Source organism: Salvelinus alpinus, chromosome 32, assembly GCF_045679555.1.
Source record: "Salvelinus alpinus chromosome 32, SLU_Salpinus.1, whole genome shotgun sequence".
Taxonomy (NCBI): Eukaryota; Metazoa; Chordata; class Actinopteri; order Salmoniformes; family Salmonidae; genus Salvelinus; species Salvelinus alpinus.
In genome coordinates, this window is record NC_092117.1 from 14,547,321 (window position 1) to 14,572,704 (window position 25,384).

The 25,384-nt window shown below is 44.0% G+C and overlaps 2 protein-coding genes across 5 annotated transcripts in view; both read left to right on the plus strand.

Moving 5' to 3' along the window:
- Positions 1 to 4,987, plus strand: part of ttc27 (tetratricopeptide repeat domain 27) — a 126,810-nt gene extending 121,823 nt beyond the window's left edge. The window contains exons 19-20 of the mRNA XM_071379541.1: positions 3,142 to 3,242; positions 3,401 to 4,987. Of these exons, the coding sequence (XP_071235642.1) occupies positions 3,142 to 3,242; positions 3,401 to 3,526 (227 nt within the window). The 3' untranslated portion in view covers positions 3,527 to 4,987. The remainder of the gene's footprint in view (positions 1 to 3,141; positions 3,243 to 3,400) is intronic.
- Positions 4,988 to 8,030: 3,043 nt separating this feature from the next.
- Positions 8,031 to 25,384, plus strand: part of ltbp1 (latent transforming growth factor beta binding protein 1) — a 140,868-nt gene continuing 123,514 nt past the window's right edge. For 2 of the 4 annotated variants that reach the window (XM_071379518.1, XM_071379521.1), the window contains exons 1-3: positions 8,032 to 8,772; positions 9,613 to 9,683; positions 18,380 to 18,662. In XM_071379518.1, coding sequence (XP_071235619.1) covers positions 8,426 to 8,772; positions 9,613 to 9,683; positions 18,380 to 18,662 — 701 coding nt within the window. In that variant the 5' untranslated portion in view covers positions 8,032 to 8,425. Of the gene's footprint in view, positions 8,773 to 9,612; positions 9,684 to 18,379; positions 18,663 to 25,384 lie in introns of all 4 variants that reach the window. The other 2 variants (XM_071379522.1, XM_071379520.1) reach the window with 2 other exon arrangements.

Consider the following 25,384-nt stretch of genomic DNA (forward strand, 5'->3'; position numbering starts at 1 on the left):
CATAGCGCTTGATCGTTTTTGCGACTTTACTTGAAGAAACTTTCAAAGTTCTTGACATTTTCAGAATTGACTGACCTTCATGTCTTAAAGTAATGATGGACTGTCATTTCTCTTTGTTTATTTGAGCTGTTCTTGCCATAATATGGACATGGTCTTTTACCAAATAGTGCCATCTTCTGTATACCTCCCCTACCTTGTCACAACTGATTGGCTCAAACACATTAAGAAGGAAAGAAATTCCACAAATGAACTTTTAACAAGGCACACCTGTTAATTGAAATGCATTCCAGGTGGCTACTTTGAAGAATCTCAAATATATAAAATATATTTTGATTTGTTGAACACTTTTTTGGTTACTACATAATTCCATATGTGTTATTTTATAGTTTTGATGTCTTCACTATTATTCTACAATGTAGAAATTTGTAAAAATAAAGAAAAACCCTGGAATGAGTAGGTGTCCAAACTTTTGACTGGTACTGTAGATTTTTTTTAAATCAACCCGACACTCAGATTTTTTACCAGCCAAAGTATTTTTTGTGCCATAATGACACAACACACAAAAAAAAGATGAGCATGCTTGGTAATGTTTCTAAAACAATAAATGTAATACTAGTGCAAAGTAATGTGCTCGATTTAATTTGATATTCTGTGACCACAATCCCGTGTAGCTCAGTTGGTAGAGCATGGCATTTGCAAAGCCAGGGTTGTGGGTTTGATTCCCGCGGGGGAACGGTACGAAAAAAAGTATGTAAATGTATGCACTCGCTACTTACTGTAAGTCGCTCTGGATAAGAGTGTCTGCTAAATGACTAAAACATTTATATAAAAAAGTCTTCAGAGACTGCCTCTTTAAGGTTACCTTGGTAAAAGGGCCACTCCTATCTTCATGTGCCTGTGAGAATCTCAGTAGTAGAAGCCGACAAACTGAGATCTCCTTTTGCTAGCTGTGGAAGAAAACTCAAACATTGAAAAGCAACCTAGCTTCTGAACAAAATAATATAAATAGCCAAGAAACACGAGGACAAAGTCTCACTGAAATAGCTTTTAGAGAAAATTAGACCAATGCCTGAGCGCATTGCCTTTAAAAACAAATCTTTCAGCACATTACTCAGTGCTCACAGCCCCCTAGACAGGCGGTGTTGTTGCGCGAGGTGGGATAGCATTAGCGTTAGGATTCCGATTTGCTTTGAGCATTACCAGATATGAAACAAAACGGCAGAAATACTTTGAAAACAGCTACTACAGCATTTATTTAGCTATAAAATCACAACTAGCACTTGTGCTTACTTGACTTGACTATTTTTATGAAATGCTCACACTGTCGAGCCTTGAGTGAACCACCCGCAACGTGGCTGGTGAATTAGACATTCTTACCCGACAATGCCAAAATCTACCCACATTTGGCAGGTGTTTCATTTTAGGCCCTGTCACACACACACACACACGTTTCTTTGACACACCCGAGCCACACGTGACCGCCGCTTATTGGCGGAGACTTATGAACACTCCATCACGCTTAATGTCACGTCTCCTACAGGCCTTTGCGTCAGCCGCGTAGGGAGGAGACATGATGGATTGCAGACACGAGAAGAGTTAAAAAGACAAACAAGCCGCTTACCCCACTGCCCTCTGCAGACGCAATCCTGATCCAAACAATTGCTTTGCGTGTTAGTGTGGAGGGGGTTAGGGGATGGAGACAGCAGGCAAAGGAAGGAGAGTGTCCTATAGGAGAACTCCATTAAAGTTGTTAATCTCGAGAATCCCCAGGTTTTTCATTACAGCCGGATGCTGTGTTGAATTAAACATTAGAGGGAGTCAGGATAACACGGTAGGAATAGCAATGTGTAAGGACGCAGCCCTGCCTTCCCCAACACATCTCTGGGGTTGATGTTGTCGCTAGGGCTCATCTTCACTCAGGTCACACCTTTTCTCTCGCATGCGCGCGCGCACACACACACCGTACACACCTTACATACACTTAATTCCTCACACAGGCTGTGGTATGTATCCCAAAACACTCCCACATGCCTCCCCTGTCCTTCAGCCCTTCAGAAAAGACCCAGAGAGCTTTTGATCTTAGTCATTTATTAGAGAGACAGGCTTAGCAAATGGATCAGAACCCACCAAGCCCTTCTACCACAGCCTCACTCGCAACCAACCTCTATGATGGGCCTGGACACTGCATCCATAGAGCTCGGAAGAGAGGGATGAGAAAAAAGTAGAGTGATGAGAACAAGGAGGGTAGAGCAGAAGAGGTCCTCATCCATAAATCACTCCGTTTTGACCTTTCGTGCTGTCGCAGCTGAAGGGGACCATACAGGGAAAAGGTGTAGCACAGATAGAGAGGAGAAGAGACCGCCGCTTGTTTTCCCTTCCTCGTGCGAGAGAGAGATAAAAGGTGTTGTGTAAACACCAAGACAAAAGACTGCGATGCAGGGGAAATAGCCCATCAATATCATCACTGGTCTCAGGAACATAGCTTTGTTCAGGTATGTTTCTCAAAGCAGCACAGGATAACACCAGTTCTTCTGAACTTTAGTCATCACTTTGTGGGGGTCAGGAATGGTGTTTGTGTGGATGGTGTTTCATCCTGTTGAATGCAGATTCACTGTGAAGCGTTCCAGAGGACATGTTGGTTATCTTATCTCGGACAGTAATCACAGGAGTGATTAAAAAGACATTGGGGAAAAAGGTCTCGTCTTATTATTAATTTGCTAGCTGCCAGGCCACTCGCGGCGGGTTTGAGCGGTGAAGTGTCTTCAGCGTAATGAGATGAGGCCCACTGAAGTGTCACTGACTGCAGAAATCTCCCTGAGGGAGGTGGAGCGCCCATTAACCAGTCCCAGGAGAAATGACTCACACACATGTGCAGTATAACCCACAGTCGTGTGTCTATATGAGACCTGTTCGTCATGCATAGGTCCATGGTGCCACAGTGTCTCACCAGGGCAGGTAGGTCCATGGACCCCGACCCAGAAACCCCTCATCTCTCCTGACCCTTCCATGATGGGTGGTTGTCTCCTTCCAGCAGTCACTCATTTTAATAGACATAAATAAGGGTCTCTGTCTTTTAATCACAAATATGTATGTGCTAATAGGTATTTTCTGTCTCTATTTCTCACATTTCTGTGTTCACAGTGACCCTCAGCTGTAGTAAAAAGAAGAGTAACCCCCAGGAGGCAATGCAGATGTTGTCCTCCACTCGTCTCAGCCTGAGAAGCCTGGCCACCAAAGCCAAGGTACAGTACACTTGGTCTTCATGCCAGCACCCCACCACCACATACAGATGTATCGGACTGCTCACATCAATCCTGAACTACTTCACCGACCTCACGTTTTTTGCGATAACGTTTAACCAAATGTAGTAATTTAATTTCTTTACACTGATTTTCCTCAGCAACTGCATACAGATGTTGCTTCTGGGGAGATCCATGGCGACCTGATTGATCAAGTCAAAGAGCTGGAACAGCTTATCACGGAGCTGCAGGACCAGAGTGGCCAGCTGCGCAGCGAATCAGCATGAATGCCTCACTATAGACACACCTCTAAGGACCTCCTACAGTAAACTTGTCCCAGAGCAGACATGGCTCCTAGGGACACTGTCAGGTGACCTGCACCCCTCACCCTGGTCCTTACCAAGAGTACTTTAGACGCTTTTACAGGGAAGAAGAGATGCGACTAACTGTAAAGGACTGTGATACACTCGTATGTACTAAGTGTAATTTGGTATAATTCCCCCCTTGAGGCGTGTGGTGTAAAGCATGGTTAAGGAATGCTAGCTCAACCCCGCAGGTCATCAAAAAGACACCTTCTCTGCGGAAACTATAGAAATCAGGAAATGTATACATTCATAAATTGTACAAAGATGAAGCCTTATGATCATAGAACCAAGCTTGCCTTGTGAGAATGTATTAGTCATAACCCCCCCCCCCCCCCCAAAGCTGGACTCCCACAGGCGCAGTGAGAGCTCTGCAGATGAGAAATGTAAGAATGTGAAGTAGGACAGGAAAGTGTGGACCTTCATCACCGGGGAAGCACTCGGCCATGAAAGTATCACCTCGCCTCACTCACACAGGACAGACACCATGGAGGCAGCCCCCGCACAGTACAGCTATCTCATCATCATCATGCCTCGGGCCCCGGGGGCTACAGACAGATCCTACCATCTTCTCCTCATGGATTTTCTCCCAAATAAAAATGACCTTGACATTGCCTTTGTTTTATCATACTTGTTGTTTTATTGCTATCGTAGAAATGTTTTTCTTTACCTGTGCCTCTTTGTCATGGACTGTGTCTCTGCCTTGCATTGTAGGAAAGGCCTACAGTGTAGGTGACTTAGGGAGGAAATTACTTTTATACGAGTATATATGGACATGTGTTATAGACTGAGTACACCAAATATGAGGAACACCTTCCTAATATTGAGTTGTACTTCCACCTTTTGCCCTCAGAACAGCCTCAATTCGTCGGGGCATGGACTCTACAAGGTGTTGAAAGCATTCCACATGGATGCTGGCCCATGTTGACTCCAATGCTTCCCACAGATGTCCTTTAGGTGGTGGCCCATTCTTGATACACACAGGACATTTTTTAGCGTGAAAAACCCAGCAGCGTTACAATTCTTGATACAAACCAGTGCGCCTGGCACCTACTACCATACATCGTTCCAATGCACTTACATTTTTTGTCTTACCCATTTACCTTCTGAATGGCACAAATACACAATCCATGTCTCAATTGTTTCAAGGCTTAAAATTCCTTCTTTAACCTGTCTCCTCCCCTTCATCTACACTGATTTGAAATGGATTTATCAAGTGACGTCAATAAGAGATCATAGCTTTCACCTGGTCAGGCTATGTCATGGGAAGAGCAGGTGTACTTAATGTTTTGTATACTCCGTGTATGTCATAGCTGTAGTTCTTTCATGAAATTTGATTTGATGTTATTGACTCCCTGTCAAAATAAAGGTCATATGTTATAAAAATGGCACATTTATTTTTTCAATCTGGTGACAATCTATGGATTGGGAAGGAAGTGTGCATCACCCATAAGAATAATGTATCAATACATTCCATATATTCAACAGGTCTTGATTACACAATTTGTTTGCATACCAAACCACTCGATCATAACCAGATTTCTGTCCCAGAATGTCAGTCATTTAATACAAATGTGAAATAATGGTCATTATCATTTACTATCATATATCCAGCAGACACAGGGAGAATATAGTTATATCTGCCTACTAATTGTCAAACATAACACTGATTTGCTGCCATGACGTCATACATTTGGAGAGGCCTCCCTTTGAAGCAGGGAAACAGGGTGCTTGTTCAGCCTCCTGTTTCTTCTCAACATTCCGGATGTTTCTTAGTGACAACTTGACAACACCCTCATAAAGTACCAACTGCAGCTGAAATACGATGGTCAGGTCATTGCCTACGAGCAACACCAAAATGGCATCACGTTTCATGATATTCATTGTGGTATGAATGAATTAGGAATCAATCATCAGGATGTCCATGAGCAAGGACTCTATTACAAAATAAGATTTATCAGAACATTTATCAGAAGAGTAACATTCTGTATAGAAATGTGACCTGAAAGCTCATTGACTGAAATATTTTACATACAACTTGTGCATGTCTGTTGATCCCTCCCTTCCAACAGACTTGCTATGACTTAAATGTTTTCCAGGAGCATTTTGAGACTTCATTTCAGACTCTGACTCTGTTTGCTGGGCACATGTACAGTTATGGCACATGAGATTTACCTAGATTTAATCAGTGACTGGAGGATTGCATTTCTGCCCAGCTACATTACATGACCAAAAGTATGTGGACGCCTGCTCGTCGAACATCTCATTCCAAAATCATGGGCATTAATAGGGAGTTGGTCCTTCTGCTGCTATAACAGCCTCCACTCTTCTGGGAAGGCTTTCCACTAGATGTTGGAACATTGCTGCGGGAAATTGCTTTCATTCAGCCATGAGAATTAGAGAGGTCGAGCGCTGATGTTGGGCGATTAGGCCTGGCTCGCAGTCGGCGTTCCATTCATCCTAAAGGTGTTCGATGGGATTGAGGTCAGGGCTCAAGTTCTACACCGATCTCGACAAACGATCGAGGTTCTGTTTGGACCTCACTTTGTGCACGGGGGCATCGTCATACTGAAACAAGAAAGGGCCTTCTCCAAACTGTTGCCACAAAGTTGGAAGCACAGAATTGTCTAGAATGTCATTGTGTGCTGTAGCGTTAAGATTTCATTTCACTGGAGCTAAGGGGCCTAGCCCGAACCATGAAAAACAGCCCCAGACCATTCCTCCTCCACCAAGCTTTAAAGTTGGCACTATGCAATCGGGCAGGTAGTGTTCTCGTGGTATCCGCCACACCCAGATTAGTCCGTCAGACCTCCAGATGGTGAAGCGTGATTCAGCACTCCAGAGAACGAGTTTCCAATGCTCAAGAGTCCAATGGCGCCAAGCTTTACACCACTCCAGCCAAAGCTTGGCATTGTGCATGGGGATCTTAGGCTTGTGTGCGGCTGCTCGGCCATGGAAACCCAAAACGGAGTTTGTATGGCTGATTGCTCAATGTTATGCACCTGTCAGCAACGGGTGTGGCTGAAAATAGCCGAATCCACTCATTTGAAAGGGGTGTCAACTTACTTTTGTGTATATGTAGTGTATTTCATGAATGCATCATTGGTGATGACACGTGCTTCTCCCTGTCTTTCTCCACAGATCTGTCCCCTTCTCTGAGGATGCTGCTCCACAGACACTGGGTTCTGGTTACCATTACCTCGTGTGTGAAATTCAGAGCAACATTTCCCAAACCGCTCCTTTCCGCTCCCTCATTCTGGAGGGCTTTCTTTTTTTCATCTATGTATGACACCACTGTATCCAGTATCCCCCAGAAGAGGTTGGTAGCACCTTAATTGAGGAGGACGGGCTCGTGGTAATGGCTGGAGCGGAATAAGTTGAATGGTATTTGATGTTTGATGCCAATCCATTTGCTCTGTTACGGACATTATTATGAGCCGTCCTCCCCACAGCAGCCTTCTGTGGTATCCACCCACTTCAAACCTTGAGTGCCGGGACATAGAGGTTTTAAGACAATTAGATAGATATCCCTCACTCGAGAACCAACGTCATAAGACTTCGTGGTACTGTGTATGTTTTCCAAAGCGCACACAATGACTCAATGGGGCTCATTTTCATCTGGGTGTAGGCCCTTAAAACCACTCTGTGTGCTCCATAGTGCATGTCTTCAATGAACTCACTCCAGTACTGGAATATCCCCTGCAATCTTCAAAGAAATAATGAGGAAATGTTGAAGAATTTACACAGGGTTTGCTGGTAACCCTGCTGTGTAAGAGGACAGGAACTAGAGATAACCGTGGGAAATTAGAAGCCACCAGGAATGGCCCCAGCGCAACTGTTGACAAGTAACTCATGTGGGTTGTTGGATGAATAATGGTGCACACTTGGCTTTATAAATATTTGGCTATAGTTTATGACGCATGGTAGTTCCTTTATGATTTATGCAGGACTTTATGGGTCAGAAGTAACAATAAGATGGAGGACTATGACAGCATATAGCCTACATACATATATATATGTATGTTATTTATAAATATGAATTAAGAACTGTTACATGAATTAGTTGTACACATTACACTTGGCTTATTGGGTGTGTTATTTTATAAATGGACATTATTATAAGCATGTTGCTATACTCTTATCACTCATTAACTTGCTGTACAACCTGGGTTATGCCTGCTGTCACTTTGGGGAGCGCGCTCTTGCCGACAGCAAGTAGAAAGTACATGCGTCTTGAGGAATGGATTTCCTTTAGATCTTTGGGGACTAGGAATTTTTTACAGTCTATGCTAGGAGCCCTACGCACTCCCAACTTTTTTTTTTAGGGTTCAGCCTCACAAGTGTGTTCCAATAAACGTCCCACTGCTGACGTCATGTCTGCTGGAGATTGGCTGTTCAGTTCTGACACTAACTCCTTTACACAGTGAAACTTTTTAAAGAGTTTTCAATCTCATCTGCAGGGTAAAATATTGCACAGACATAGCCATAGCAGCCGTAACATCTGCTGTCCAGCTCCCCCCTACCCTGCACAGGGATAAAGGAGTGTTTTAGATCCATGATCACATTTTTACATTTATTATTTACTATTTTATTTTTCACTTTTTAAAGTTAAGCCTACGTTTTTAGTTATCGTTTTTAAATTCGGGTTGCAAGGCGAAGCATAGACGAATATGTTCAGGGATATAGAACTGTTTTACTTGCGTTAAAGTCAGAGGAGTTTTTATTTTCCAGATTCAGACTGCGCAGAAGAAACATCCGACCTTCAAGGAATTTGTTATAAAGTTTTCAGAAAGTATTCTGTCTTTACGCGGATACTGACTGGATATGGCTTGGATCAGATGGGACCTCTTGTTTTCTATAGGTTTATTCATGTCACCAGCATTTGTGTCCACGGATCAGAGTGGCTTTAGGAGATACTACGTGTTGCAGCCAGGTCCGAGCGGGACGGACAGAGTACATGTGAGTTCCATTTCTTCGCGCTCCAGCGCCACTGGACAGCCCCATGCCTACAATGTGGAGCTCACGGCCAGTTATGGTAGCCAGGTCCGAACCCGTAGGATGGGTAACCAAGCGAACCCGATCCCGCTTCGTCAGGATACACAGTTTACTCAGCAAGTCATTCGGCAGACCAGCCACAACGTTCACCAAAGTCACCAAATGAAAATTTCAGGGTAAGTTAACCAGTGGGTGTCTGAAAATAGTTCCTGTTACAGAAGAGTTCATCTGTCTGTCTATAGGCTACTTATCCTCTTGGATATCAAGCTGGTCTGGTATACAGATGTATTGCCTATGTTGGGTCAACGTACTACTACTGTAGTCATGCACCTGGTAAAGGAACTCGCTTTTAGTCTGGCCAATGTATTCACTATAATAATTCACATGAACATACAGTATGATGGTTGTTAAATAAATAGTCTGCAAGACCATCTTAAATGATACAGTGCATTTGTTTCTGGTAGCTTTTTGATATTTCTGACAAATCAAAACACGTGCAATAATGTAGGCTCCTTGTTTGAGACATTTAACCTAATTCATTTCAAGTTCGATGTATCACTTCTGAACTTTGTTTTTTTACCACTTTCAAGCTGATACGAAATAAGGAAATGTATTAACATCCACTCAAAAGAGACAGAAAGAAAAACAGCTAATTTAAAGTACTGTTCTTAAATAATAAAATATGCTCAAAGGAAACTAAGTAGTCAAGCGAAATGGCCCAGATCCTGTTGTATTCAGGAGCAAGACCAGAATTTGCAGGGCCCCAAGTCGCAGCACTCTCAGATGTATGATTAGTGGGGACATTCCCACAGTCTCAGCACCAGGCTAGGGACTCCCAGCTTCACCTCCAATAAAAGGAAACCCCTAAAAACAGATCTGGCCCAGTTTTACTTGTTCATCTCAGGCTGGGCGGCACAGGTGGGTCACTAGGCCAACCAGCAGGTGAGTTTTAGACAAAATGAGTTTGTCTTGTGTGTGTGACAATGCTCGATCTCTGTCTCTGGGTGTTGTTGCAGGGTGAATGTCTGTGGAGGGCAGTGCTGTCACGGATGGAGTAAGGCCTCTGGATCGCAGCGGTGCACCAAGCGTGAGTATCCACTACCACAGCCGAGCCGCTGCCGCAGGCGGGCCAAAAAGTTGCAGTGGTTCAAAATGTTCTTCCAAATTCTTGATGACAGTCTTGGATTCACTGTATATTGTACATGGCACCTCATAACTTCTTCCTTTGGAAAATGTACACAATCGTCTTTACTCCCGTTGTTCATCAAGATCTGTGCCAGAATACCAGCATCATACTGAATATATATATAATCCATCCAGTATACTTACGTCCACTACTCTACTTGGAAACTCACCCAAGCATACATACATACATACATACATACAGTGGGGAGAACAAGTATTTGATACACTGACAATTTTGCAGGTTTTCCTACTTACAAAGCATGTAGAGGTCTGTAATTTTTATCATAGGTACACTTCAACTGTGAGAGGCGGAATCTTAAACAAAAATCCAGAAAATCACATTGTATGATTTTTAAGTAATTAATTTGCATTTTATTGCATGACATAAGTATTTGATACATCCGAAAAGCAGAACTTAATATTTGGTACAGAAGCCTTTGTTTGCAATTACAGAGATCATACGTTTCCTGTAGTTCTTGACCAGGTTTGCACACACTGCAGCAGGGATTTTGGCCCACTCCTCCATACAGACCTTCTCCAGATCCTTCAGGTTTCGGGGCTGTCGCTGGGCAATACGGACTTTCAGCTCCCTCCAAAGATTTTCTATTGGGTTCAGGTCTGGAGACTGGCTAGGCCACTCCAGGACCTTGAGATACTTCTTACGGAGCCACTCCTTAGTTGCCCTGGCTGTGTGTTTCGGGTTGTTGTCATGCTGGAAGACCCAGCCACGACCCATCTTCAATGCTTTTACTGAGGGAAGGAGGTTGTTGGCCAAGATCTCGCGATACATGGCCCCATCCATCCTCCCCTCAATACGGTGCAGTCGTCCTGTCCCCTTTGCAGAAAAGCATCCCCAAAGAATGATGTTTCCACCTCCATGCTTCACGGTTGGGATGGTGTTCTTGGGGTTGTACTCATACTTCTTCTTCCTCCAAACACGGCGAGTGGAGTTAGACCAAAAAGCTCTATTTTTGTCTCATCAGACCACATGACCTTCTCCCATTCCTCCTCTGGATCATCCAGATGGTCATTGGCAAACTTCAGATAGGCCTGGACATGCACTGGCTTAAGCAGGGGGACCTTGCGTGCGCTGCAGGATTTTAATCCATGACGGCGTAGTGTGTTACTAATGGTTTTCTTTGAGACTGTGGTCCCAGCTCTCTTCAGGTCATTGACCAGGTCCTGCCGTGTAGTTCTGGGCTGATCCCTCACCTTCCTCATGATCATTGATGCCCCACGAGGTGAAATCTTGCATGGAGCCCCAGACCGAGGGTGATTGACCGTCATCTTGAACTTCTTCCATTTTCTAATAATTGCGCCAACAGTTGTTTCCTTCTCACCAAGCTGCTTGCCTATTGTCCTGTAGCCCATCCCAGCCTTGTGCAGGTCTACAATTTTATCCCTGATGTCCTTACACAGCTCTCTGGTCTTGGCCATTGTGGAGAGGTTGGAATCTGTTTGATTGTGTGTGGTAAGGTGTCTTTTATACAGGTAACGAGTTCAAACAGGTGCAGTTAATACAGGTAATGAGTGGAGAACAGGAGGGCTTCTTAAAGAAAAACTAACAGGTCTGTGGAGCCGGAATTCTTACTGGTTGGTAGGTGATCAAATACTTATGTCATGCAATAAAATGCAAATTAATTATTTAAAAATCATACAATATGATTTTCTGGATTTTTGTTTTAGATTCCGTCTCTCACAGTTGAAGTGTACCTATGATAAAAATTACAGACCTCTACATGCTTTGTAAGTAGGAAAACCTGCAAAATCGGCAGTGTATCAAATACTTGTTCTCCCCACTGTACATACATACATACATACATACATACATACATACATACATACATACATACATGTTTTGAAGGTGCCTTTAGATGATTAGCAGTGACAGATTGGAGAACAGCACCTTTCTATGCTACTCTCTATAAATAACTGGCATTGCTGACAGTGACTCTGCCCACCTGGGAACAAAGACAGGACCTACAGTGTGTTAGGGCCCGTGTTGCAGAGTCATGAGAACACTGTTATTGCATAGGAGTAGGCGCACAGGGTCGGCCCGAAAGAGAAACAGGTTTGGAGTGTTTTATACCTCTTGGCTCGGCCCCATCATCTGGATCTCTTTCCTATTCCACCGTGAGGCTTTGCCAGCTGGTTATATAAGAGACAGACGGTCTCTCAGCGCCGAGTCTGGTGGACCTCCTGGGGAAACCAGGGCTTACGTTTTAGTCTAGGACCCCTGATTCATATGTTTTATAGGCCCAGCGTGCCTGCACTACTCTGGTCTGCTCCCACTTAAGACTGCGCTCCACTTAGTAGACTGGCATGGTCTCCTTGGCATGGTCTGAGGCAGCAGAGGTTGGGTGGGGGAGTGGGTGCAGGCATGCAATCCACCGTGGGGGAATGCTACTGTTTACATGGGAATGGGAAACGCTGTGCAAGGTCTCTGGAAGAGAACCAATAGTGGACATTCCTACAGTACCCATGGCTTTAATTGGTCCTTTTGATGTCAGGATCAGAGTCCAGAATGCCCTACTGTAGCCAGATGCTGGAATCGGGGTGGACAGGATGGAGTAAGATGAAATGTTACAGGGACTTTCAACGACTGCTTTATTACAAATCTACGAAGATCTTTGTGCCACTAGATTTATTTTACTGTACAGTTGCTCTTTCTGGGAAAATGGCTTTATGTTCTTATTTTCCCAGCTTATCCTCAGGTCATCTGGTGTTCACCGCTCAGTTCTAGGATTTTTCACTGGCCGTGATATTCATATTTACAGTAGTATAGCACCAGGGAAGCACTGTGAGGAGAAGTTCCATTCATCTATAGCAATGAATTGCTTTAGACAACCCTAATAAATATGATGAATAATGCAACTATGATTGATGAATTAGTGTAACTGACCAATGCATATGCTTGGCTTTTCTTCCTTATTTTCATTGTGCTTGTTTTTTCCTACATGGAAAAATATTATAATAACTCACTCCTGGGCTATAGTCAGGCATATCTTTTATGGATCGCTCTCTATAGCTTTTGCTCAATTAGTTTTTCAGGATCAGCTCTTTTCTCTACCTACCTTGTCACTGAAGGTAGACTAGGTTGTAAATCCACCCCCTAAATGTTTAATGGGGTTTGATTTCCAGGACACCCCAGCCCCTCCACCCACTATCCTCGTCGAAAATGCTAACAAAAGGGTTCCTTAATAGATATTAATTTTGTTTGTTCTGGCAACGCCTTACACGTGGCCTGCTAGCATGCTGCATAAAGTGCTCTTTCAGGTTGGCAGTCACGCCAACAACCTCCCACCAAGGCAAGCCCAGTTTTTAATTTTGCAGGTAGCTAGTAGAAGCTGTAAAAATCTTACCATACATTACCACTAGGATATTTAATCCATGATATTTTTCATGCTAAGCCACCCACAATACGTACTCAAGAATGTATGTGCATTTAAGAGTGAGTGTAGCTCATTTTAAAACGTTCCTTAAACAATGACACAGAGAGCTGAAAACCTGGCCTATTTAATACCAAGCAAATCGACCAAGCGTGTTTAATCAGGAAGCTGTTATTGCCATTCTTTATTACATGACATCATGCTGTAACCATGACACTAATGTTGATAATATGTTATATATGTTTTGCACCTTAGATGAGATTGTTTATTTATTTGTTTGTCTTAATGGCATCCAGACAGTTTCAAGCATGTGATGCAGATGTTACAAACACCTCTCTGTCCTCTTAATGGACTGTAATCTAATAGAGATGATGAGCAAACATCCCAAGGATGTATTCAGTCTATTCCTGACGCAAAGAAGGTAGTCTAACGATATGTGATTATTGAATTGCAGAGCGGAATAGCACTCTGTTTTTTTCTGCTAGATTCAAGACTATCCGCAACAGAAAATAGCTTGTAGTATTAATAGGCCTTTGATATAATAACAAATGCCACTTAACATTCACTTTTATACAAAGTGACTGACAGTACAGTGAGTGCATTCATATGTGATCCCTGTGGGTATTCAATACACGACCTTGGCATTGCCAGCTCTTACCAACTCTGAGCTGTGTATTAACACTCGGGAGCAGTCATTTCCTGTACCTATTCTACCTACACTAACTGCAGAACTGTAGTGTTCCTCTTTAAAATTACAGCTGTCCTTAACAGCACACAATATGCCCTCATAACCATATTGCCGCAAGTTCAATTCAAGAGAATAGAAAGACAGGTGTGGAAATGAAAGATAAAGATTGTTAGACTTTTTTGTTGTCTGAGAGAGACCTGTGTTAGATGGTCTTCCAGATCCCTTTGTGGTTCAGGCATCAGCATCTCCATCAGGCTCAATCCCTGCGCTTCCACTGGAGTCTGGCGGGGCTATGTACAATGTGGAGCCGCATGGTAATCGAACGCTTTGAAAAGCTGCCCAGACCATTTCTCCCTTACCTGAGTGCAACCCAAAAGTAAGCAGACCGGGCCAGACAAAACAGAACATGAAAATATTTCACTTCTGCGTAGCTGCACGGCACAGCTGAGGAGCAGTCTTAATTTTTCATGAAGGATCGCTCAAGAAGAGGCTACTTGAAACTCCCCCAAAGTTAAGAGAATGTGACAGGTTCAACCATTTTATATATTTAAATGCCCAATGCAGCCGTTTTTATATAAATTGTTACCTTACTAACAGATTTCCATAAAAATGGGCAAAAGTAGCTTTTTAGCAACACGTTTTTTTCCTCAAGCAATAATTTTGCTAGGACTGTCTGGGAGTGGTCTTAGTGGGGAGGGAAAACTGAAAACGAACTGTTATTGGCAGAGAGGTTTGGAACACTTTTTGTTATTGGTCTATCAACCAATTTACCGCATGGTCACCATCCAAATCCAAAACTTCCGCCCATGCAGCCTGTTGATTAGAAGTTCCTGTGCAGATTGTATTTTCAACCAGCAACTATCAGGAAATAAAACATAAAATTCACACTTTTACAGTGTTAATTTAATCCGCTGTTGTACAATATGATGTAAAAAAACACATTTTTACTGCAATGGGACTTTAAGTTCTCTCATGCTTTGCCTTGCGTGTCCCTAAAATACAGCGGGGGATGTTGAAAGCAAATGATGCAGCCAGATACTGTAGTGATGTGGATGGGATGGACTAACAAAGGTGTTTTTGTGCTCTTGCTCCTCATCCTTAGTTGAGGGTAATTTAAAGATGCTGTAGCGCTCACAGGGCTAGTCCAATCTATAGGAGAAATAGAACTAGAGCCAGTTGGAAGAGGCAGAGAAACTCTTTTGAAAATGAACAAGGAAAAGCTAAAGACTTTACTGTAAAATGAATATTTAAAACGCTCCTGTAATCCAGGTAATCCCACCATTATATCTGATATTTAATGTTCTCAGAACAACTTGATGGAATATATTCTCCATCTGAATACTCGTACTTTGTGTCTTTGTCTCTGTTGCGTTACTGGGACTCCCCTTTGCAGACCTCATAACCAGGCTTTATTTTCCTGATTACTTGACGTTTCCTTTGTGGATTTCTTTGGTTACTCAGGGCCGTCAGGTATGTGTTTAGTCTCTGGGTCTCCTCTCTACGCATGCATACCATACATTTCTCTGCGATCGCAGCCGCCTGCCAACACCAGGCGAGCACGACTAGGACGTTTCTTTTGCCAAGCCAGAGAGCTAAAGGGAGGCAATGAAAAAGAGGGGGGAGGGGGAAGAAGAGCATAATAAATCAGGGAAATCAGTCCATTCTTAGACAATGGAAATGTGTGACGAGAGAGATGGAGGAAATAGAGCGGTGTTCATCTCAACCCAGCACCTGGTGATTTATGATTAGTCTGCTGATTGAGGGGAACGTCTGTGGCTGCTGTCATTGTACAGTGCCCATCCAGACGCCCTGGATCTGGAGCAGCAGTTAAGTGGGGTGAGGACCAAGTATGGGCACAGTACCATGGCAACAGGAATGTCTTAATCGACTTGGCTCTTCAATGTCTGACACTTGGCTGGAAGTTTACAATGCTGCTGCTTATTCAATGGACAGCAACAGAATTAAATGTGGTCTTGTGTTAACTCCAGCGATAAACACAATGATTAGCTCTAATTGATAGAAATGGCCATTGAGGCCCAGACTGCTTGAGTCAGCAATGTAGGGGCTCTGTCTCTGTCCTACATATTGTACAGGAGGTGGGCAGACAGACACCGTTTATATTGAGTAGAAAGAAGCATGAGTGAGGAAAAAGACATCAGACAAAAAGTAATATTTTCTTTCTTGTCAAACAGTATTCACACAACTGCAACACTATTTCAGACCCAATTGAACTGTGTGTGTGAGGAAAGAATCGGGTAATAAAAACCTTGGGATTGGTGTGGACAGGCTGTAGGATGGCTGGTTATTCAACTAATGGTACATCCCCTAACACCTGCACTAGAACATTATTTCCTGAGAGAGGGAGTATCCCCCCCCCCCAAACACAGACACATACATGTTTGTATTCCGTGACCTTTGCAGACTCCAGCAACGCTCCCTATGAGTCAGCCGAGTTGTAGTTTCATCAAAGTGTAATGTCACTTTGAATGATTTATTTCCCCTCCCCAGCTAACACTTAAGTCGGCATCACTTATACCGTGCCCTTGTCACAGAACAGCGTTCTGTGTAGCCCTACCTCTGCCTGAGAGGAACTATTCACAAACAGATGGCAGCCTTACTCAGGTCCCGCAAAGGTACATCGGTGAAAAAAGAAAACAATTTACCTTACTCGGAAATGAAAGCAAAAAAAGGCGCCCCAGAATGGAAAATGATAGTGTGGGCTATGTAGAAACCAAAACGTAACTCAGCAGGAGTGATGTCATCTTTGATGTAATCGCCCCCTGATGCTTGTTGCACAGCATGCGTTCATTAGGTCTCATGTCTCTGACTAGCTCAGTGGGGGGGAGAACCAGTGGTGAACCAGTTGTAGATGCCCATCGAGAGAGAGGGATTTTTTTTTTCAAGCCCTTGGGTGGTGCATGACTTGTAGTTTGCTCTCACTCTCATTGATCACTTTCACAAATCAAAAGGAGCTAATGAGGAGTGTGGTGGAGGAACACCCCCCTCAGGGACCCTGTGGGGCTCGGGAGAGAGAGACCCCTCACTTAGCCTTTTCCTCTCACACTTCACACACGTGTAGCCCACTGGAATTTTGGTTCAGCTGAAAGCAAGTGTGTGTGTGTGTGTGTGTGTGGTTGAAAAATGCTTTGTAATTGAAAAATGTCCTCCCCAGTCCTGTGCCTTTTAGAGAAAAGAGCCCAATGTAATTACAGGTGACCTGCAAGTATCCTGTATCTAATTCAAAGAAAACCCCAAATACATACACACACACAGACACACAGACACACAGACAGACACACAGACACACACACAGACAGACACACAGACACACACACAGACAGACAGACAGACAGACAGACAGACAGACAGACAGACAGACCCACCCACCCACCCACCCACCCACCCACCGACCGACCCACCCTCTCTCTGATGCCCCAAACCACCGCATGTCATTGCACCAGGGACTCCAGTCATTGATTGCAGGGCCTCTGCTTGAGTAAAGCACCACCAAACTCTCAGCTTTGGGATGGGTGGGGATATATTCACTGTGTGGGGAACCATGGAGTTGGTATTTACATTGGCTGCTAATAATGACAGAGAGAAAGGCATGGGAACACTTTTCTCTGACTATGATTGTTAGGCATTCAGATTCTGTCTGTTTTTTATTCCTGTCCCTTTTTTATGCAGGACAGAAAGCTTATTATGAATGCTCAGTACTGTATTTGTTAACCAGGAAAAAAACATGTTTGGTAATGCATTAATTCATGATACTTTTTTCCTAATTTGTACATTACTTCTGGTTTGAGTAATGACTCTATGGCACCTAAATGAATCCCTCTGAGTTTCCTCAATAAATGTCTGAAAATACACTGAGTGTACAAAACATTAGCTCTTTCCATGACATAGACTGACCAGGTGGAAGCTATGATCCCGTATTGATGTCACTTTATCAGTGTAGATGAAGGGGAGGAGACAGGTTAGATAAGGATTTTTAAGCCTTGAGACATGGATTGTGTATGTGTGCCATTCAGAGGGTGAATGGGCAAGACAAAATATTTAAGTGCCTTTGAGTGGGGTATGGTAGTAGGTACCAGGCACACCGGTTTGAGTGTGTAAAGAACTGCAACGCTGCTGAGTTTTTCACGCTCAACAGTTTCCTGTGTATATTAAGGATGGTCCACCACCCAAAGGATATCCAGCCAACTTGTTACAACTGTGGGACGTATTGGAGTCAACATGGGCCAGCATCCCTGTGGAACACTTTCGACACTGTGTATGGTCCATGCCCTGACGGATTGAGACTTCTGAGGGCAAAAGAGGTTGCAAGTCAATATTAGGAAGGTGTTCCTAATGTTTTTTACACACAGTGTAGCTGCCAAAGTGCTCCCTGAGACAACGTCATAGAGGTGGCATTTAACATGGGATATGTCTGCTTCTGGAGTGTGCGCCCGTGTGAAAAGGTACACATTGTCGTCTTACTCTCTCTGTCTTTCTCTTTTCCCCCTATGTTTTGTGCTGCAGCCAACTGCCTGCCCCAGTGCCAGAATGGAGGAATGTGTCTGAGGCCCCAGCTCTGTGTCTGCAAGCCGGGCTTCAATGGCAAGGCATGTGAACAGAGGACCATGCCCACCTCCTCCATCCCAGCGCAGCCAGGGAACGGCCACACCAATGGACACACCAATGGCCGTAGCATAGTGCCCCAGAGGCCCATCCCCCAGCAGGGTTATGCCCCAGTCCCTGTCAGCAACATGGCTCAGATGACCCTGACCGTCAAGCAGTCCCCTCACCATGTCCGGCCCCAGCAGTGAGTATTCTCTCTTCAGCTGCAGCATGTGGTTGACAACCCCCACTGGTGTCCATTTATTGTATATATGAGAATGCTTGAAATGGTTTGGTTAAGCCATCACTCTCTTCCAATCTGTTTTTGTTTCACGCTCCTCACAGTTTATTAGTAGTGGAGTCGAAGTGGTGCATACTGTAAAACAAAGCTTGAGTTGGTCGGAGGGCTCATCTGTAAATAATCATACAGGCACTCTGCTGGTGCCCCACACGGTGTCAGAGAGGACAGCGAGGCCTCAGCCCATTCTCCATAGCAATTAGGGTCATGTGAAAACAACTTTTTCTCTGTGAGAGTTTTCACAGCGCTCTTAAGACTGGACTTCCTGCTACTGGTTTGATTGCGTTATTGTTGTTTATCAACTAAATATAGTTTCGTTATCACCATCCATTAGTGTGATGGGTTGAATCACTTAGAGCATTTTAATATACTGTATTTGAAACGGTGCTAACTCCTGCTGCTGTTGGTTTGTTTTGCCTGTCACTACAGTAGACTGTTGGAAAATGTGCAATCACATTGGACGTGGCGCAAGGCCCTCGTCTTGTCAAGAGTAATCAGAGTGAATGCAGACTTTGAGTCAATCTCTGTTTTCACTCGAATGTGGGGCAATGTGTTGATAGAAATCTCCAAAATTTCCTCACATCGGGTCCAAGAAATGTTGGCACTGGTTGTTTAGTTCTGATATTGATGAATGATATTTAAAATGTTAATGAATCCATTTTATGTGCTGTGTTCTACGTGCGTTCGCTGTAAAACGTCTGAGGTTTTATGCGTTTCTCAGGCGGTGTAATTGCTCCCAGATCTGTGTGCTCAAAAGCTGCTCTCAATTTCCACTGGGGCTTATTTCTCACAGAGAGCTATTCCCCCATCACTCATTAGAGAGAAGGAACATGTCATCTGATATGTTGAGGAAAAAAATCCTCTCAAGGTCAATCATTCATAATCAGATCAGTTAGCTATGCAGGGAAAGAGTAATAAAGGCTTAATTTTATACCATTAAAAAATGTATTTCTACTAAATGTGTCAAATTTCGGTGCAGTTTCAAGAGATTTCAGATAATACTCTGTATTTTTATTTAAACCGAGAGAGAGTGTCCTGTGTGATAAATGGACGACTGGACCAATGGCTGGTTTCAGTGAAGCCTCTGACCCTGTCTACAGATGACACATACCTTCTGATCCCATCAAAGAGAGGGTCGTCAGGACAGTGGAATGGGGCTCTTTTACTGAATGGATTTCATTGGTCAGATCCCCACAGTGATGTAACCCCTATGCTATGGCTAGTATAGGATCTTTGTACCACTGTTTTGTTTGTGTCTGGCGTGTCCGCATTGGTTGGCGGATTGCAAGAGATATCTATGGCACTTAGGGTGTGTAGTATCATGCGGTTGTTGGTTCAGTCAATTAGGCTAAGTATAAGAACCTGCTGTGCTGTGAAGCGTCTCGCCCCATATTTTATCTAAGTGGGGTTGAAGAGGTCTGGACTGGGCTCTGGTAGTACTGGAGTTGATGGTTTACAGGGAGAAGACGAGATTTAGAGCTCAGAAAATTGTGTGTGTGTATATATGCGTGGTGTTCATGCTTGTGTGTTGCCAGCGGCTGCAGGAGTAGAGAACCTGGTCCATTCCAGACAGGAGAACTTTGAGGAACACTACTGGTCATGCCTGAGGGGCCAAGACCTTCTGTGCAGTCAGAGGGAAATGACATGCCGTTTTTACTTCATTCACTCAGGGGAAGTAATAAGACAAAACGAGAAGAGTGAAGCAAAGGTGGGCAGCACAGATGGCTCTATAGACTCCTTTATTCCTAAAGCCGCTGGTTTTAATAAGTAAACGTGACACTGTATCCTATTCATGCCCACATTACAGTAGAACAGGAAGGTTTAAGGATATTCGCTGATATTCATACTGTAAACTGTGATGGCAATTAGGCTCTACATGTATATATCTGCTACTCTAATGGGACCTCTATGGTCAACACTGTTATTCAGTGGTACTGTATGGTGTGTCCATGGAGTGTGCTCTGTTTGAACTCCTGCCCCTGTGGTTCTCAGTTACCTAACCCTTTGACAGGCCTCGGAAAGCATGTCAAGTGCTGGATAGTCTGTGTGAGAATGACATGCCCTATGTTGGAGTGGGTCAAGTAATGACTTTCTCACTGTGTGTCTTTTTCTCCTCTGCCCCCCCCTTTCTCAGAGAAAACCCCTGCAGAGCCATGTGTCATCCGCCCACACCAGCTTTAAGTAACATTCCCCATTTCAAACATGAGTCAAGTCGTGTAATCATATCTGCCATTATTAATCATTTCCTAGTGGTCATACACTAACCCTTACACAAATTCCCCCCCTGTTACTCAGAGGCAACGCTTGTATTGATCTGTTGGAGGGGTTGGGGTGAGGACTGGGTGGATGAGGAATGAATGACCTCAGCACCTGTGGGGAGACTGACTGACTCAGAGGGAGAGGTTTGGACAGATGGCACACTCTTCCTCCTCCCTCTCTTCCTCTCGCTCTCTTGCAGTGTGAGCCACAGACTTGCTGTGAGTGTGTTGATGTTTCCAGGTCCTTTTTACAATGTATGTGTAACGCAGGAATTTCCTTGCGGTGCCAATATGTTCCTAGTTACACCCAGGAAGTTGGCTATTTCTCCTCTCTCTGGTTTTTCATTGTCAGAATGGAAAAGTGGAAACTGTATCCAAGCAGCAGTTGAGTAGAATCCCACTGGAACCAAATTAATCAAATGGGATGAGCTCCAAATTCCAAGTGTACAAGGTGCTGGGTCTTGTTATTGAGTCAATCAAGGAATCAGAGAATCAACTAACCGCAACAGAGCACTGACACATGTGGATATCCTTTTCTGTCTCTCTCTCTCCTTCGCCCTCTCTCTTTCTTTTGCTCTCTCTCTCATCTGACACAGTCAGATAGACTATGAGCACACTCTGTTGAAGTTCATTGGGTTCATTACGGTAGAGCGGAGTGTGCCGGTTCTCGTGGGGAGGACTTGGAATGGTAGCAGGGGCCGGTGGTGGAGTGTGTTAGTGTGGCCAGAGAATTTGAGTGCTGAAGGCCGAGACTGCACAGGTTCACCCCCTGTCAATGATCTGTTTATATAGAAATAAGCAAGATCTTCACTCTGATATTTCAGACTACCAGGCTCTTGTAACCATTCCTTGGATACAGTGAAAAGAAATCGTTTTTTAAAAATATTTAATTACACAGCCGTTGCCAGCACACCCAGTCTTGCCAGATATTTTGTTGAGACTGGAATAAGATCTTATGTTTATAACTTCTCCCTTTCCCTCTCTTCGTCTACCCTGACTTTTCAGCTCTTTCTTGCTGGCATATTTAAAGCTTAGCTGCAGTAGACACCATTGTATTTATTTGACAGAGTAACAACATTTCATGCATGCCGTCCATGGTAGAAATCCTTTAAATCTCAGCCTGAAGCCAGATTCTGATTGGACTGTTCCTTGCTACAAATTGTAAAGCCCCCTTACCCAAATAACCCCAAACATATTATTAGTGTTTGTTGTGTCTGCTCCAGTCACAACAAAGCATTGACCTCCCATTGACCTCACACAGCCCATGTGATAATCCTCTTCCTTTTGTCCCTGTTTTGTAAACCATCCTTGTACTACCCGTGTTTGTTTGATCTGACTATTAAAGCCCTTTGATGTCTACAGCCACCTGTTCAGAATAGAGCTAGCCTCGTAGATTAAGTCAAAGAGATGAGAAGAGCAACAAAGAGTGGATGAGGCTCCTGTGTCACTGAAATGTTAGCTATGCCCATGAGAGAAGACCGGTTTAAATTGCTATACTGTGTTATTGGAAATCTGCCCCCATTCTTCTCAGACCCATCTCCACCCCAGAGCTTCTAATGTAAGCACGTGACCAGCTGGTTTCTGTCTTCCAAGCAGCAGGCTATAGTGTCAGAGAACACATCTGTCCATTCTTTTTCTCTCTACCTCTGCTGCTGATGGTGGAATTGCAGTGGCTGGGAAGAATAGTCTACTGTGGGGCACTCTTACTACAACAGAGGGCTTCTGTTTCAGTGTTGTGGTTGGAGGACCACACTCATACCTTTGTGGCTGGTCAGAGCCTCCTGAGAGGGAGCCTCTTAAGAAGGTAGCTTTGCTGTGAGTCGGCGAGTATTTAGAGTCAGCAGAGCTGGGCAAGGGAGAGACCAGCCCAACCCTGACCTCTCACCTCTCGTCGTTGGGGAGGAGGTAAAGAGATACCCCCTTCTATTCTAGGAATGGGGAGTGATGAGAGTGGTAGGAGTTGAAGTATTTTCACCACTGACGCGCACACGCACTCACATACACATTTACTGTACATAGTATTCACTCACATACACACACATTCACAAGGCACTAACACATACACATCAAACATACTTTCTCTGTCACTCTCATACACAGACATGCACACGTATTCACATACGAAAACAGGATGGCTATTTAAGAAGCGATGCTGGAAAGAGGAGGCTATTTACAAGGCTATCACATTCTGTTTATTTATACTGTGCCAGAGGGCCTGTGGATGGGCTATGATATGAGCTGTGTGCAGAGTGACTGTTCCTCCTGTCTCTCACCTCACCCTGCGGCCCTCTCTCTGTTCCCACGCACTGTGGCCTGGCTAGGGCCCGGTGAGGCCTGGGGTCCCAGCACATGGACTGTCAATCAGACAGGAAGAGCATTGCCCTTTACTTTCAACCTTCAACCCCACATGAATCCTCCACTGAGCTCCCGGACGGAACATCAACAGAAACCTGCTCTCCCTGTGTCCTGGCCCATCCTAGAGGACTGGGCTTCCTCATACATGTCCTGGCTCTCATTAGACTACCAGTATAAATATTCACCCTCAAAGTTCACCCTCTTAGGCAGGGTGAACTTTGGCCTGGTTTCATTTTTTTATTATCATGGGTGGGACTCGGTTTTGACTAGGTGGTACACAGCTTCGACCGGAAGTGTCTTTTTCGTAGCAGGTTAGGAAAATTAGGTTAGGGTTAGCTAAAATTCTCTCCTAACCTGTTACGAAAATTCACTTCCGGCCATAGCTGTACTCCATTTAGTCACAACCATGGGATTCCCCCTCCAGTCCCAGTGGTATGCATTCCCAGTTCCATGTGAAATCGCCCTCTCATAGTCAGCCATTGGGTTGCGGTAGTGGAGTGCTTTCTCCTTCTCCCTAGCCATGGCTTCCTACTTTAAGAGGAAAGAGACTGACCATGTGACAGATTGTTCCCTCCTAGATTTCCCAGTGCATGATTGTTGGAAGCCTGGTAATCTCTCCTGGAGTTCCTTAAACAATGATTATTCTTGGAGAGGCCAGGCCTTCTCTCTGCCCTTTGAAATGTATCAGTCATGCCTTGTAAAGATGAAAATAGCCTCTCATTTAATTTCCCCTCAATTTCAAATGCAGATTAGCTGCTTGTGCCCTGCCAGGTTTCGGTAGTCAAGATTGACGTAAGAGATTATTAGGGGATTTTATAGTCGATTTAAATCTAGACCGAAATGCATTTTTATTTGCATTCCCCCATTTCAAAGAATTTTAAAGAAGTCATTGCTCCCTCAGATATCCACTTTTCCTGATATAAAGTGCTTTCTGGGTATTTTCTCAGTTTGTGTGGAGCCATTGACAATTTAAAAGCTATTTCAGATGACTTACGCAGTGGCAGGTTACTTTCATTTATCATTGAATTGATCTGTTTGTAAAGAGAGAAATTATCATTAGTCATTATTTTGTGCATTGTTAACACCGGATAATCCTCTAGATTCATTTGAACAATCTCTCTGCTATCTCTGAGTACGTTTCCATCCCTGCGATAAACTGCTTATCTTTAATAAAGTCTTACTGCATGATCAGAATTCAGAGCACATGCCCCATGTGACTGCAGGCAAGCTCTGGCAAATACACACTCAGTAGAAGGGCCCACTGTATATTACTGACCTATTTGGAAAGATAAATGATGTGAAATATGCCTCTAACCAGCCCTTGGGCAATCATATCCCGTTTGGAGTTTAAATATTAGACGGGAATTGCCAGTCATTTCCTAAGCTAGCAGCTGGCCAAACAGAGTATACATAGATCTATTCAGATTTACTTGTACTTTTACCTCCACACTTGCCAGAAGAGCCGGCTCAAATAGATTTACTGCCTATTTTCACCACACTTCAACGCAAAGCGATGTGAGGCCCATGCTGGCTAGAGGTCACAATGCATGCAACCTCAAAGTCTCACCGAAGGAAAAAAACTTGAGTCAGTAGAAAAGCTATTTGGATAGCCGCCTATGCCGTCTATTGCGTCTATGCTCCAAACCCCATTTTTGAATTTGACTGCTACAATGAATAATTCCCCCTGTGTGTCTGGGGCTGCTGAGCGATGTTGCAGTCCCTTTATTGTGGTATTTAATGAGGCGTTAAATTCAGACCTCACAGTGAGACATTTCACTGTAGCCCACTTTTTACCTGCTGGCACTGAGCCCAGAGGGATGGGGACTCTCAGTCATTTTATTTTTAAACTGCAGCAGCCCTCTGACGCACGCTTTGGCTGGAACAAAATCACTTAAAAACAATCCAGTCAAAAATGACTCCACCAGAGGTGTACGGACCGTCATTGTTGAACCGTCCTAATCTGGTCACTTTAATAATGGAACACTGGTAACAATGGCAATAATGTTAACTTACTGT